The 15,557-nt window shown below is 41.1% G+C and overlaps 1 protein-coding gene across 1 annotated transcript in view; it reads left to right on the top strand.

Annotated features, from left to right (window-relative positions):
- The window catches only part of LOC126483618 (spatacsin), a 410,710-nt gene that overhangs the window by 325,355 nt on the left and 69,798 nt on the right, over nucleotides 1-15,557 (top strand). The window contains exon 30 of the mRNA XM_050106663.1: nucleotides 10,216-10,358. Coding sequence (XP_049962620.1) covers nucleotides 10,216-10,358 — 143 coding nt within the window. The remainder of the gene's footprint in view (nucleotides 1-10,215; nucleotides 10,359-15,557) is intronic.

Raw genomic sequence — 15,557 nt, 5'->3', positions numbered from 1 at the left:
AGGTTATGCTGAGGGAATTAGATTAGGAAATGAGACACTTAAAGTAGTAAAGGAGTTTTGCTATTTGGGGAGCAAAATAACTGATGATGATCGAAGTAGAGAGGATATAAAATGTAGACTGGCAATGGCAAGGAAAGCGTTTCTGAAGAAGAGAAATTTGTTAACATCGATTATAGATTTAAGTCTCAGGAAGTCATTTCTGAAAGTATTTGTATGGAGTGTAGCCATGTATGAAAGTGAAACATGGACAATAACTAGTTTGGACAAGAAGATGATGATGATGATGATTAGTGTTTTAGGGCGCACAACAGCGAGGTTATCAGTGCCCGTGGACAAGAAGAGAATAGAAGCTTTTGAAATGTGGTGCTACAGAAGAATGCTGAAGATTAGATGGGTAGATCATATAACTAATGAGGAGGTATTGAATAGGATTGGGGAGAAGCGAAGTTTGTGGCACAACTTGACTAGAAGAAGGGATTGGCTGGTAGTACATATTCTGAGGCATCAAGGGATCACCAATTTGGTATTGGAGGGCAGCGTGGAGCGTAAAAATCGTAGAGGGGGACCACGAGATGAATACACTAAACAGACACAAAAGAATGTAAGTTGCAGTAGGTACTGGGAGATGAAGAAGCTTGCAGAGGATAAAGTAGCGTGGAGAGCTGCATCAAACCAGTCTCAGGACTGAAGACCACAACAACGACAATTTAGCATCATACATTTGCAGATCTAGCTTGGTTAAAGGAGGAGCAGCCATTTACACAAAACAAAGGTATAAACACAAAACTGTAGAAGTAAGCAAATTTTTTGTTGATCAACACTTTGAAGTTTGTCATGTGAACTACTGCCATATAATGTAGTGTTGATATTAGCAACAGTGTACAGGATCCCATTAGGAGAATGGAATCTATTAATAAAAAAGTTTGACTCCCTGTTATGCTGGCTGTCAGACAAAAAGAATAAGTTATTAATCTTTGGTGATTTCAGTGTAAACTGTGTAAGCAATTCTGATAGGAAAAGTGAACTAGAAGTGTTATTAATGACATGTAACTTGGGATGAGTGATCAATTTCCCTACATGTCTAGATCAAGACAGTAGCAGTTTAATAGATAATGTATTTGTACAGCTGGAGGATTTAAAAGTAACAGGTGCTTTTCCTGTGACAAATGGATTATCAGACCATAATGCCCAATTCATTAACTTACAAAATCTAGCAGTGTGTACAGTTCAGAAACCATTAAGTAAAAGTGTAAGGTTGCTCAACCCAATATTTATAGAGCACTTCAGAGAAAGTTTAAGACATGCTAATTGGGAAGATGTGCATAATGAGCCAAATGCTAATGATAAATGCAACAAATTTCTTGATAAATTTATATCCCTTTTTGAACATCATTGCCCAAAAAAAAAAAAAAAAAAAAAAAAAAAGCTAAATGTAACACCAAACACTTTAAACCTCGGTTACTACAAGTATGAAACATATGTAATGCATCAGTAACTGCAGGTATTTTCCCAGACAGGTTAAAATATGCCATTGTCAAACCTCTCTACAAAAAAGGGGACACCACAGGTGTCAATAATAACTGCCCAGTATGATTGCTTACTACGTTTTCAAAAAATCGTCAAGAAAATGATGTAATCAAGAGCGGTTAGCCATCTCAGCAGTAATGTCACAGTTCAAATTTCAAAAATGCTGTACCACTGAGGCAGCAGTATATAATTTCACTGCTCATAATAGTAAAATAGTAATAGTATATACATGTAAAGTCCCATACTCCAAGGAGCGTAGGAGATGGTGCGGGAGACCCGCACCGCTGTACTAGACAAGGTCCTTGCCTTCCTCTGACCATAATGGGGATGAATTATGATGATGATGATGAAGACGACGACACAACAACACCCAGTCAGCTCGAGGCAGGAAAAATCCCTGACCCCACTGGGAATCGGACCCAGGACTCTGTGCGCAGGAAGCGAGAACGCTACTGCGAGACCACGAGCTGCGGACTAGTAGTAGTAAAATGTCACTGATAGGAATTTTCTGTGACTTATCCAAAGCATTTGATTGTATGAACCATGACATTATGCTACAGAAATTACAATTCTGCGGATTACATGGAACAGCATATGAGCAGTGTAAGACATATCTACAGAACAGGAAGCAAAAAGTTTCTTTATATGGTTCAAGTAATTTATGGAAGTTTCCCACTTCACCTAACTGGGGTGAAATTACGTTAGGTGTTCCACAGGATTTGATCATGGGCCCCCTTCTGTTCTTGATATATGTGAATGACCTCCCTTCTTATCTGAAACTAGAAGATAAACTGACACTATTTGGTGATGATACAAACATCATTATTGATTCAGTAAAAGAAACTCCAATAGAGAATGAAACAAGGAATGTCTGTGGAAAAGTTATTGATTGGTTTTCTGTGAATGGTCTTGCTCTGAACTTTGAAAAAACCCAGTACATCCAATTTTCTACTACAAGGGGTACAGTTCCTTAATTAAATATAATACATTAACGGAAGTCAGTAGCCAGGATAGATCATACTAAGTTGTTTGGTGTACATATAGATGAGAATCTTAATTGGAAAATTCATATCTGGATATCCTAAAGTGACTAGGTTCAGCAACTTTTGCAATCAGAATAACTGCCAATTTTGAGGATACAGAAATTATTAAGCTAACCTACTTTGCATACTTTCACTCTCTGATATAATACGGAATAGTATTTTGGGGTAAATCAACACTTAGGCAATAAGTATTCACTGCTCAAAAGAGAGTGGTTAGAATAAAGTGTAGGCCTCTGTTTAAGAGGTATATTTACTCAGTAATGAAATTTGTCTCAACAACATAGACCAGTTTAAAAATGACAGTGATGTTCATGATTATAATACCAGAAGAAAGGAAGACTTGCACAATCCTCTACCTAACCTATCTTTGGCACAGAAAGGGGTAAAATTTGCCGCTGTAAAACTTCTCTATAAATTACCACATGAAGTAAAATGTCTGAAAGACAGCAGTAATTGTTTCAAAAATAAATTGAAATCATATCTACTTGACTACTCCTTTTATACCAAAAATGAATTCTTGAATAGGAATGGAAAATCCAGGATGGAATGTAACAATACCAGAGAAGGAAAGTTGCTACCCACCATATAGCGGAGATGCTGAGTCACGATAGGCACAACAAAAAGATTCACACAATTATAGCTACAGAGTGTAGTTTCAGCTCTCTGAGACTGCAGACGTGTGTGCAAGTCACATTTGCGCGCGCGTGCGTGTGTGTGTGTGTGTGTGTGTGTGTGTGTGTGTGTGTGTGTGTGTGTGTGTGTGTGTGTGTGTGCAAAACTAGACATGATTGTCTTAATGGGATTTCCGCAATCATTCATTAAATAAAAATATGGCATTTCAGTCTTTGAGCACTATTTTTTTTATTTTTAATGACTGGTTTCAGGCTAGCTGCCCATCTTCAGATCACATATTGCAGTTACAGAGTAACAACTTGCACACACGTCTGCAGTCTCAGAGAGCTGAAACTACACTCTGTAGCTATAATTGTGTGAATCTTTTTGTTGTGCCTATCGCTACTCAGTCATGACAGCAAACCGATAGTTCTGCACTGACAAGTTACTCTGTAACTGCAATATGTGATCTGAAGATAGGCAGCTAGCCTGAAACCGGTCATTGAAAATAAAAAAATAGCGATCAAAGACTGAAATGCCATAATATTTTTTTAAAAGCCTTAATGGCCGAAAGCTATAATTGTGTGAATCTTTTTGTTGTTCCCTATCACGACTCAGCATCTCCGCTATATGGTGAGTAGCAACTTTCCTTCTCTGGTATTCAATAGGAATAAATAAATCTGTAGATATAATATATGCATTTTGTGCCATTTAAGGGCATATGGTGGATAATAAACATTTTAAGCTTTTTTACGTCATAATGGTCATTATTCGATTGACCAATGGAACACGTAACTAACTAACTACTTAGAATTTTGTCTTGTGAGGGTAAGTGATGACCAGACAGTATTTGTAGTTTTAACTACATTTTTGCTTTGGAGATATTTAGTTCCTTTATTTTCTATGACCTTACATGATTTTTCATCCTTACTAATAGTTAACTAGTTTCCTTTATTTTTATGGTTAGCAGGTAGCATTTATCAATTTTACTGAATATTTCTAAGCCTAAAGTATTAATGGGGGCTGGTTATAAAACTTTGGATATTGCCTTGAAATAATAAATGTACTTAACATAATTATTTTTTTGGTTTGTTGCAACTACTCTGTTATTTGTTTAATGTATTTGAGGTTTAGTCTTTCTCTGCAATTTCTGTGCTTCTACAACTCCTTCAATTTTCGATAGACAGCTGAGCCCTTTTTCTTTTTAGGTGCTTCATGAAGCATCATTTCTTTCTTGCTCTAATGAAAATTTTCTTGTTTGTGATCATTTCTCTCCAACGGCTTTTCATCATTCTTCTGTAGCACCATGTTTCGAATGCAGTTTCCCTCCTCTCTCGCTACTATCATCCTAGCTTCACAGCCATATGTTGCGAAGCTCTATACCTAGGGCTTATATTCTTTGTAGTGAGTGTATTTTTCTTCTTATTAAAAGCATTCTTGGCCCGGACAATTCTGCATACTATCTTCTTGTAGGTTCTTCCGTCACTCGTGATTTTACTTCCCAGGTAATTAAACTCATTCACTTACTCAGTTGTTTCATTTTTCGACTTTGTCACCGTCTTGTTTTCTTTGTTTCTACTGCAGACTTGAATTTTTGTTTTATGCATGTTCATTTACATATGGAATTCCTCCACCATTATTCTATCCATTGTGTTCGGGATTTTTTTGCAGGTCTCCTTCACTTTCTGCTATACCAACAACAAATTTCAGTATGAATTGTTACTCCATGTTTACTTCTTTTCTCACCCTGTTGATCGCCTTTTGCATGTTCAGAGTAAGTAAGAAACAACATTTGCATACCCTATTTTGAATGCTACCTGATTCTTCTTTATCACCACAATAAACTATTCTGATTTGATGTTTGTAGGTTTTATGTATATATCTTCTCTCTCTAAAGCTGATTCCTGATTGGCAAATGATACTAAATAATACATTCCAGTTGACATTGTCAAATGCTTTTACAAGATCTACAAATGCTATGAATGTACTCTTGCCCTTCTTCAGCTGTTTCTCTATCACTTACCTCAGAGCCAATATTGCTTCCCTTGTTCCAATACCTCTGGTAAAACCATACTGGTTTTCAGATAATTGTCCCTGTGTTTGTTTTTCAATTCTTCTAGAATAATTTTGGTGACTGTTTGTGATTCGTGGCACACCAGGCTCAATCTTTGGTGTTGTTCACATGTTCATTGTTGGTACACATTGAAATCGCAACTCTACAGTATCATAGCAAGTCACTAGTAGAGCCTAAACATAATGGTATAGCCCATTAAAAGAGTTGAGTATTGTGTGGTAATTTATTTTCAGCTAGAGAAGTCATCTGGGTTGGCCTGAATTGTATACAAGTTCTCTGCTACTGCCAAAAGTGAATTACTGCACAGTACTATACTTTATCAGTAAGCTGGACAGTTTTGTTTTCGCTCCTCTTGTGATGTACTATGGTATTGTGAAATGGGGATTTTAGTGTGTAATAGGACTGGAGACATGTAGCAGCAAACAAACAAACAGTTATGTACATAAACTTTTTTGAGATGATAATTAAAAGTTTATTGCTAGGCCTAGAATGTATGACATTAATTTCACTGCCTGTTAAAGTGGTAAGTGAGCAAATATAAGTTATAAGAGCTAAATTTCTGCATTTTGTGCTAAATAACTAAAACAACTGGACTATGGTGTCATTTGATTTCACTGTATGTCTTTTCTTTCACTTACTTTAGTTTATGTTAGTTTCTGCATATCTTTCAGTCTGCAATTATATCTGAATTCCTACAATATCTTATAGATCTTATAATTACAATTTTCCCTGAGACATGTAAGTCTCCTCTTTATCTGCAATAATGATGGAAGCAGAAGAAGTGAGTTAAAATTTGCGCTGCGACCGGGACTCGAACCTGGGTCTTCTTGCTTACTAGGCATGTTGGGGATGGCATCGACATGAGTAGTTAGTGCAGCAATGTTGATCATATTGCTGTGGTGGTGTAATGGTTAGCATTTCTGCCTAATAAGCAAGAACAGCTGCGTTTGAGTCCCGGCTGCGGCACAAATTTTGATTCACTTCTTCTGCTTCCATCATTATCCTACAATATCATTGAAACAATATTATAGAAACGATAGCTGCTATTCACCATCTAGCAGAGATGTTGAGTCACAGACAGGCACTACATAAAGAATGTCAAACAAAGCTTTTGGCCAAACAGGCCACCATCGGAATAGACAACATACACACAAACTCACACAAATTCAACTCACACACACATGATCACACACACACACACGTGTGTGTGTGTGTGTGTGTGTGTGTGTGTGTGTGTGTGTGTGTGTGTGTGAGAGAGAGAGAGAGAGAGAGAGAGAGAGAGAGAGAGAGAGAGAGAGAGAGACAGACACTGAGCATCTCTACTATATGGTGAGTAACAACAATCCTTATCATAATACTGTCATTATTCCATCCTGGATTTCCCACTACAATATCATTTGTTTTCTGGGAACAGAATCTAAAATAAAATTTTGGAAAAGTATTAACTTGAATGATTTATTCTGTTTGGAAGAAGCATATTCAGATATTGTATTTTTGTGTTAGTGAAGCAATAAGTATTCTATGTTCAACATTAAAAAATGACCCACATGGATAGCCAAGTGTGTTAATATGCCACTTCCAGGATTTGGGGATGCATACTGGTCCCAGATTGAATCTGTTCAGCAGTATAATTACAAGGGTCCATGTGCCAGCCAGCCTGGATATGGTTTTTAGGCAGTTTGTCATATCCAGCTAGGTAAATACTAGGATGGTTTCTGTATTTTGCCTGAGGTACATGATGCTCAAACATTTAGAAAATAGTCTCAAGCTTGAACATGAGCTTACTTCAGACACCTACAGATGGGGTACACAAAATTCTGTCCCGGCTGTGAGAGCTGGTGCCAGGAAGGGTATCTGTGCTGATCCTGTAGTTGAATGGGGCTGGGGCAAGGCAAGGATGAAGAAGAAGTAGTTTAATATTAATAATGTGATTAACATTTGAATTTCCTGAGGGATGTGAAAGCTTTAACTTTTAGTTAGTTACAACATAACACAAAATCAACAATGAGGCCTACTTTATTTGATAGTAGTGACTAAAGGGTCAGACAAAGACTCATTAATACAGTCATACCAGCTTACACAGCTAGTATTTACAAAATCATGTAAAAAATGAATCAAGACGACAAACCCAAAATTTCAGCTTGGCTACTCCTAAACATAAGTTTGTTGTAACTCTTCAGGCTTTCCCAGCGAGATCTTGACATGTGGAATAATCGGGTCTACTGCCAGATGTTTGTGTCGCTCTGGCAGAATATTTCGGCCACGTAACTCGTTGCCTTCTTCAGGTGCTATTTGAGACTGCCGTATTGGAGGATCTTGTCCAGTATTTATGCCCAGAGGGCGCTGGGTGCTTTCTCTGCCGTCCGCGCCCGCCTGGTGCTGCTTGTAATGTGTTGTCTCTTCCCCGGTGCTCCCTCAGACGTCCGCGCCCAACTAGGTCGCCATATGTGGCAGCTGTCTGAGGTCCGTCCTGTGTCAGGCGTTATGTTCATGGTCCGCACCCACCTGGTGCCGCTCCTGAACTTTTGGCCCTTCCCTGGTGCTCCTACCGATGTTCGTGCCTGGCTCGCCCACCATCTGTGGTTATGGCAGCTGTCTGGGGCTGGAGCCACGTTTGGTGTTCTGTTCGTAGTCCGTGCCCACTTGGCGCTGCTCCGGAGGTGTTGGCACCTCCCTGGTGCTCCCATGGACGTCCGCGCCTGCGTCGTCCACCATCTGCAGTTGTGGCAGCTGTCTGAGGCATGTCTCACGTCGGGCGCTTCGTTCGCGGTCCGCGCCTGCCTGGTGCTGCTTATAAGGTGTAGTCTCATCCCTGGTGCTCCCTCAGACGTCCGCACCCGACCTGGTCTCCATCTGTGGCAGCTCTCTGAGGCCCATCCTTTGTCGGGCACTCCGTTCACGGTCCACACCCGCCTGGCGCTGCTCCTGAGGTGTTGGCACTTCCCTGGTGCTCTGACGGTCGTCCGCATTTGGTTCGTCCATCATCTGCAGTCGTGGCGGCTGTCAGAGGCCCGTCCTGCGTCGGGGGTTGCAGTCGCAGTCCGCGCCTGTCTGGCACTGCTCTTGTGGTGTTACTACTTCTTGAGGAGTTTCTTGGTTCCTTTCGTTGGGCCCTGATAAGCTCCAGAGCCGGATTCCACGCCAAGCTGAGCTGGTAACCGCTGTCTTGGTTTATTAGGTTGTCTGTGACCTTGGTCTCGATGACCTCCTTTATGACACTGTCCCAAAATCTTGGAGTCTGTGTCACAATTTTGGTGTTGTTGTTGTCCATTGAGAGACCGAGCTCCAGACAGTGCTCTGCTATGGCAGATTTGGTTGCCTGTCTGAGTCTGGTGTGCCTCTGGTGTTCTTTGCACCTGACGTCCACCGTCCTGGTTGTCTGGCCAATGTATGATTTTCCACACTGGCACGGGATGTTGTAAATGCATGGTTTACATAGCCCCAGGTTGTCCTTCACACTCCTTAGCATTGTCCCAATTTTGGAGGGTGAACAGAAGATACTCTTTATATCATATTTTGAAATAATTCTGCTGATCTTTGCAGAAATAGGTCCAGGATATGGCAGGTATGCCACCTTCTTCGCCTCCTCTGGCTCCTCTTCTGTACCCTGTGGTTGGCTGGTAGCACGAAGTGCCCTTAGGATGTCTGTGGAGGAGTATCCATTTCTGTTGAACACCAGCTGTAGATGTTCTATCTCTGTGGCCAGACTTTCCGTATCTGACAGAGCCCGAGCCCTGTGAACTAATGTTTTCAAGACTCCATTCTTCTGTGCCTGGTGGTGGCAGCTACTGTAAGTCAGTGTGGGTGGGCTTACGATACACACTGTGCCCCAGAGTGCCATCTGCCTTCCTGTTGACCAGGACATCCAAGAATGGGAGCTGTCCATCCTTCTCTAGCTCCATAGTAAATTTTATACTTGGGTGGTGTGAATTTAGATGTTCCAAAAAGTCATCTAGCTTCTCCTTGCCATGGGGCCAAATGACAAAAGTGTCATTGACATACCTAAGAAAGCACTTGGGTTGATAAGTGGCTGATGGAAGTGCCTCCTCCTCGTACCTTTCCATGAAAAGGTTGGCTACCACAGGTGATAAAGGGCTGCCTATTGGCACTCCTTCCATTTGCTCATAAAATTGACCCCGTAAAGAAAATATGTTGAGATCAGTACATGTTCTGGGAGTCACTGCAAAGTTGAGGCCCTTGCTGAGTGCTTTTGAGGTGGCCTCATCGAGGTGCTTGTCGCTCAGGTTGACCACTGTCCGTGTGTCCCCATCCTGTTGTATCTTCTTGTTAAGGCGCTCAAACTTGGCCTGTTGACATGCTGTTGATTTCCTCATGGTGCATTCAGCCAAGGACCAGAAGGCGCAGACCGCAAACAGAGCGCCCAACACAGGACGGGCCTCAGACAGCTGCCACAGATGGTGACCAAGTCGGGTGCGGATGTCCGAGGGAGCACCGGGGAAGAGACAATACATTACAAGCAGCGCGAAGTGGGCGCGGACGGCAGAGAAAGCACCCAGCGCCCTCTGGGCATAAATACTGGACAAGATCCTCCAATACGGCAGTCTCAGGTAGCACCTGAAGAAGGCAACGAGTTATGTGGCCAAAATATTGTGCCATAGTGACACAAACATCCGGCAGTAGACCCGATTATTCCACATATCGTAAGTTTGTTGTTTTGCCACTGCATCACATTGTTTGCTAAATTATATTTGTCACAACAGGTGCTATTCTCTCAACAGAATTATACATAAATCACAAATATTTCTTAAATGAGTAGAATAATGACCAGACTTTTTCAAAACAATTCTTCAGTAATTTCTTTCAATCACAAAGCAGAAGAATGTTTACCAGTGAACATAGGCTGACATTAATAAAATCACTATTAATTTAATAGTTGAAGTTGTGAAGCAAATTTATTGTAACACTTTTGTCTAATTATTTTTATGTGTATTTCTGCAGTGCACAAAGTCATCATTGAGTTAGTGATTCGAGCACATGATTGTTTTACTGCTGCTTGTGATATGGAAGGAATAGCATCTGTGCTCAGAAAGTCTCGTATACTTACAACAAGTCTGTCGAAGAAGGAAGAATGGGGACTGATGGTAAGAATTTATTATGTTAAAATTTGTGTGATCCAAATAGAATACAGTATTAGTTTGTCATTTTACTATAATATAATTTATTTTCCAGATTACTGCTTCACAGTGTTGTTATTTTGTACGGAAAAATTGTTTGCTTCTCACTAGAAAGAGGAAACATCAGAATATGAATATGAAATGATTTAAAGATTTCTGACCTAATTAAATACCAGTAGGAATATCAGTTTATATAATGTATTCTTGTTACAAGTCAACGCAGTTCTGGCATTTATTCATCCACAGCTTAAACCCTAGGATTAAAAATTATTTGTTTTTGTTCTGAAATCACATCCACAGAGTGTCTTACATTGTGAATAGCCCCATAATAGTTCCTTTACACTCCATTCATAACTTAATGGGGCCAAATCTGGAGAATCTGTAGCATTATAGTAAATTGACAATTAATTGGGAAAGATCTACTTGAATTGTGGATGCCCTACATACCAAATCTTGTCACACATAGCTTTATGCTGTTTTATTATTACTAGATTTGGGGGGGAGGAAGGGGGGGAAGTGCTCATTGCATCCGTGGCATTCAATAAAACACAAGAGTCCTCTTGGGCCATGGCAAATAGTGGGTACTAGTTTGGCAATCCCAGATTTCCTGAGACATGAACTGGTGAGTACTGCCAGTCCTCTGTAATCTTAAGCTGAGGGAAAGCTTCAGAGACCACCATGTGGCTCAACATTGGGGCTTTGTGTCTGACAAGGAAGATGGATCTTTGCTTAACCATTCAGATCGTGAGAATGCCATAAACCTCTGTAAAAACTCAAGGTGTGCTGCATGCTGATGAGGCACATGGCTGTTGAGGCAGAACAATCACTAGTGGGCAACCTCTGGAGAACCTGCTGCATCTCAGTTGTATAAGGCTTACCCAGGCAAGCAGGGTTCTGTTTGGGTAGACCTCCACGTCCCTTGCAGCTTGTGGGAACACAGTGGCAAATCAGTTACCTAGAAACTGTCCAATGCAATGGGTGTGCCATCTGGGAATATTCACAACCACTCCTCAAAAAGATTGAGGGAGGCTTGTCCTCCTGATGACCTGATTTTATTTCGTAATGGGGCTCAAGGAGTTATAAATTAGAATATTTTCTAGGGATCAAGATGGAGGAGGAGACATTTGAACAAATGTCACCTTTATATATTCATAAAGATTTAGAAGGGCTTGCTGGTACTTTCAAAACTATTAAAAGATATCAAAATAGTTTCTTGCCCATTGAAAACAACAGGTTAAAGCAGGTGTAACTTCTAAGGAAGACCAAAAAATTTGATGAATATTTTATGGTTATTGAGATGCACAACTTCCTCAACTGAAGCAAGGGTGTAGTCACATGCCATGATATTATGTACAAGGTTACCTCAGAATGTCTTTATTGAACAAAGAATGCATAGAAATAATGGAGAAATGGAGAAGATCGACTCTTTCATTGTGATCTCCCATTCTCCATTGCTACTTGTGCACTTCAGGGCAGGTTCCTCTGATTTAGGATTAGGCCTTACATACCTAGCACTGTGAGATGTTACAAATGTCAACAATTTGGCCACACAAGACTGAGATGGGGAGATGAAGCAACTTGCAGGAAATGTGACTGCTTGTCTCCAGGAATATGCCATCAACTGCTCTGAGAGCCACTCAGTCTGGAGCTGCGAGTGCTCATTATTCACTAAAGAATGCAAAATTCAGAAAATAAAAGTGACAAAGTAGATCCCTTACATACGCTGATGACAAGAACGAATATAAGGTGACAAAGCCTCCACTCTTTGGCACTCCTTATGCTTTCTTAGTGAAGATATCTGTCACTACAGTAAACACTGTGATGCAAATGATGTCCAGCAAAACAGTACCCACCACCAGCACTGTATTTACGCCTGTACCTGCCAAAGCAAACACAGAAAAGATTCAGCAACCCAGGCAACTATATGCAAGAGAAAGACAAAATTTCAGCGTATAGTCTGATTTAAAGTAGTTGTCACTTGACATTTGCGCTGTGAAATTGCGGCGTTGTCACGTCAAGCACAGGCTGGAGATAGCCGCCTCAGTGCATTGCTACCCCGGGCGATAGAAAATCGTTTTAAGGCGTGTATCTTCTACAAAAAGTAAGTAAAAAATTTCAAACCCACATATGATGTATATTTCTACAATGTCTCTCAATCTGTCAAATATCTATTCTTAATTTTAATTAGGACAAGAGTTACGTTAATTTGTTTGAAACCATTTAAATTCTCGATTCGCAAACAGCTTATAACTTATCATGTCATTACTGAAAAACTATTGGTGTCACAGCAAAATATTTTTTTCCATTCATTACCAAAACAATGCACTCGGCAAAGAATCCTTAAAAGTTGCCGTAGTGCATTACGTTTCCTGTATATAAATTTCTAAAAACAGCGTTTTTAAGCAACCCTATCAGTACTGAATTCAAAACAAGTATGAAGCTTCAAATCTCTATCTCCTATAAATATTATGTAAATATTTTGAAATTTACGTACAATATTGGTCTCAGCGGTATCTATAAGCATATCAAATATCTTTTCTTAATTTTAATTAGGGCTGTTGTTACATTAACTATTGAAGTGTGAGAAATTTTCGCGTCCGGAAAAGTTTTCTTCTTTAGATTTCAAATCTCGAAAACTAGTACACACATTGAATGACATCTTGGTGTATATACAAAATGAAATAGAATTAAAATTAAGTCTAACTTACCGTAAGGAGATGATGAGAGCTGGCCAACAGTATTTCTTAGTCTCACAACAAGAATAAGAATTAATCGAAACAAATTCACAAACACAATATTTATTGGCAGTAAGTACACTACACACTAATCAGACAATGCAAAAACACCGCTTAATTCAGAGTCAGAGGAACTATCTGTGTCACTGCTCGTATTGACAGATATAATCAAGTCTTCGACACTTTGTTGTAAGATACCTTCATTGTTCCATGTGTCCTGTATCACTCCTTTCACGTGATGCACTACCTTCTGCCAGTCTTCCGATATCACAATTTCAACGCAATAGAGCTGATTTGGGCTCTGGTTAAACAGCATGTTGCCGCAGAAAATAAGAAATTCACATTAACCGAAGTGGAACATCTTTTGAAAGAGGCAGTTGAAATTGTGATATCGGAAGACTGGCAGAAGGTAGTGCATCACGTGAAAGGAGTGATACAGGACACATGGCATTTCAGTGCTCTGTCAAATTTGTCTGTCTCACAGTATTGCCTAATCCATCTCATCTTCATCCACTTCCTCTTCTCTTTCCGTAGTTTCTTCAAATATTTTTTTGTCACTATCTGGTTAAGCTAGCAAAAAGCATGGATAATAAAATCACATTTGTTATCACCAAACACTTAGATAACAAACTGGTACACAAAATTATACAAGCAATGAAAAAGCATAGAAAATCAGGCATATTGTAAAGTGTATGTAGTACTAACAATAAATCCCTTATAGGAAAAATGGATGGCAGTTTCATAAATTTAATAAAAATTTCTGTGAGTACCTTGACTATTTCAGACACAACAAATGCAAAAAAAAAAAAAAATTAACAGTAGCAAAATACACTCCTGGAAATTGAAATAAGAAAACCGTGAATTCATTGTCCCAGGAAGGGGAAACTTTATTGACACATTCCTGGGGTCAGATACATCACATGATCACACTGACAGAACCACAGGCACATAGACACAGGCAACAGAGCATGCACAATGTCGGCACTAGTACAGTGTATATCCACCTTTCGCAGCAATGCAGGCTGCTATTCTCCCATGGAGACGATCGTAGAGATGCTGGATGTAGTCCTGTGGAACGGCTTGCCATGCCATTTCCACCTAGCGCCTCTGTTGGACCAGCGTTCGTGCTGGACGTGCAGACCGCGTGAGACGACGCTTCATCCAGTCCCAAACATGCTCAATGGGGGACAGATCCGGAGATCTTGCTGGCCAGGTTAGTTGACTTACACCTTCTAGAGCACGTTGGGTGGCACGGGATACATGCGGACGTGCATTGTCCTGTTGGAACGGCAAGTTCCCTTGCCGGTCTAGGAATGGTAGAACGATGGGTTCGATGACGGTTTGGACGTACCGTGCACTATTCAGTGTCCCCTCGACGATCACCAGTGGTGTACGGCCAGTGTAGGAGATCGCTCCCCACACCATGATGCCGGGTGTTGGCCCTGTGTGCCCCGGTCGTATGCAGTCCTGATTGTGGCGCTCACCTGCACGGCGCCAAACACGCATATGACCATCATTGGCACCAAGGCAGAAGCGACTCTCATCGCTGAAGACGACACTTCTCCATTCGTCCCTCCATTCACGCCTGTCGCGACACCACTGGAGGCGGGCTGCACGATGTTGGGGCGTGAGCGGAAGACGGCCTAACGGTGTGCGGGACCGTAGCCCAGCTTCATGGAGACGGTTGCGAATGGTCCTCGCCGATACCCCAGGAGCAACAGTGTCCCTAATTTGCTGGGAAGTGGCGGTGCGGTCCCCTACGGCACTGCGTAGGATCCTACGGTCTTGGCGTGCATCCATGCGTCGCTGCGGTCTGGTCCCAGGTCGACAGGCACGTGCACCTTCCGCCGACCACTGGCGACTACATCGATGTACTGTGGAGACCTCACGCCCCACGTGTTGAGCAATTCGGCGGTACGTCCACCCGGCCTCCCGCATGCCCACTATACGCCCTCGCTCAAAGTCCGTCAACTGCACATACGGTTCACCTCCACGCTGTCGCGGCATGCTACCAGTGTTAAAGACTGCGATGGAGCTCCGTATGCCACGGCAAACTGGCTGACACTGACGGCGGCGGTGCACAAATGTTCCATGTGTCCTGTAATTTCAATGGTAAGGAGGCAATCTGAGCACTTTATGCCCATATTTTTTTTGCTACTTCATCCACAATGTAAATTGGGTTCTTTGGCTTGTGTTGCGATACAAGTTCTAATAATTCTGCCCTTGGTAAATTACTGTTGAACTGTACCTTATGTTTCTGTAATCAGCTAACAATGTCGTTTTTCCTCGTTGCCTTTGTGGGTGCTTTATCTTGTATTACTGAGTGATAAGGAGTGTTATCCATAACAATGATAGAGTTTTTTGCTAAGTTCTGGAGCACACAGTCTTCAAACCATTTCACAAAAGTATTGTGGTTCATCACTTCATGGTA

Source organism: Schistocerca serialis, chromosome 6, assembly GCF_023864345.2.
Source record: "Schistocerca serialis cubense isolate TAMUIC-IGC-003099 chromosome 6, iqSchSeri2.2, whole genome shotgun sequence".
In the NCBI taxonomy this organism is placed as follows: domain Eukaryota; kingdom Metazoa; phylum Arthropoda; class Insecta; order Orthoptera; family Acrididae; genus Schistocerca; species Schistocerca serialis.
The sequence above is the reverse complement of the archived record's forward strand: the minus strand, read 5'-3'. Positions and strand labels throughout refer to the sequence as shown.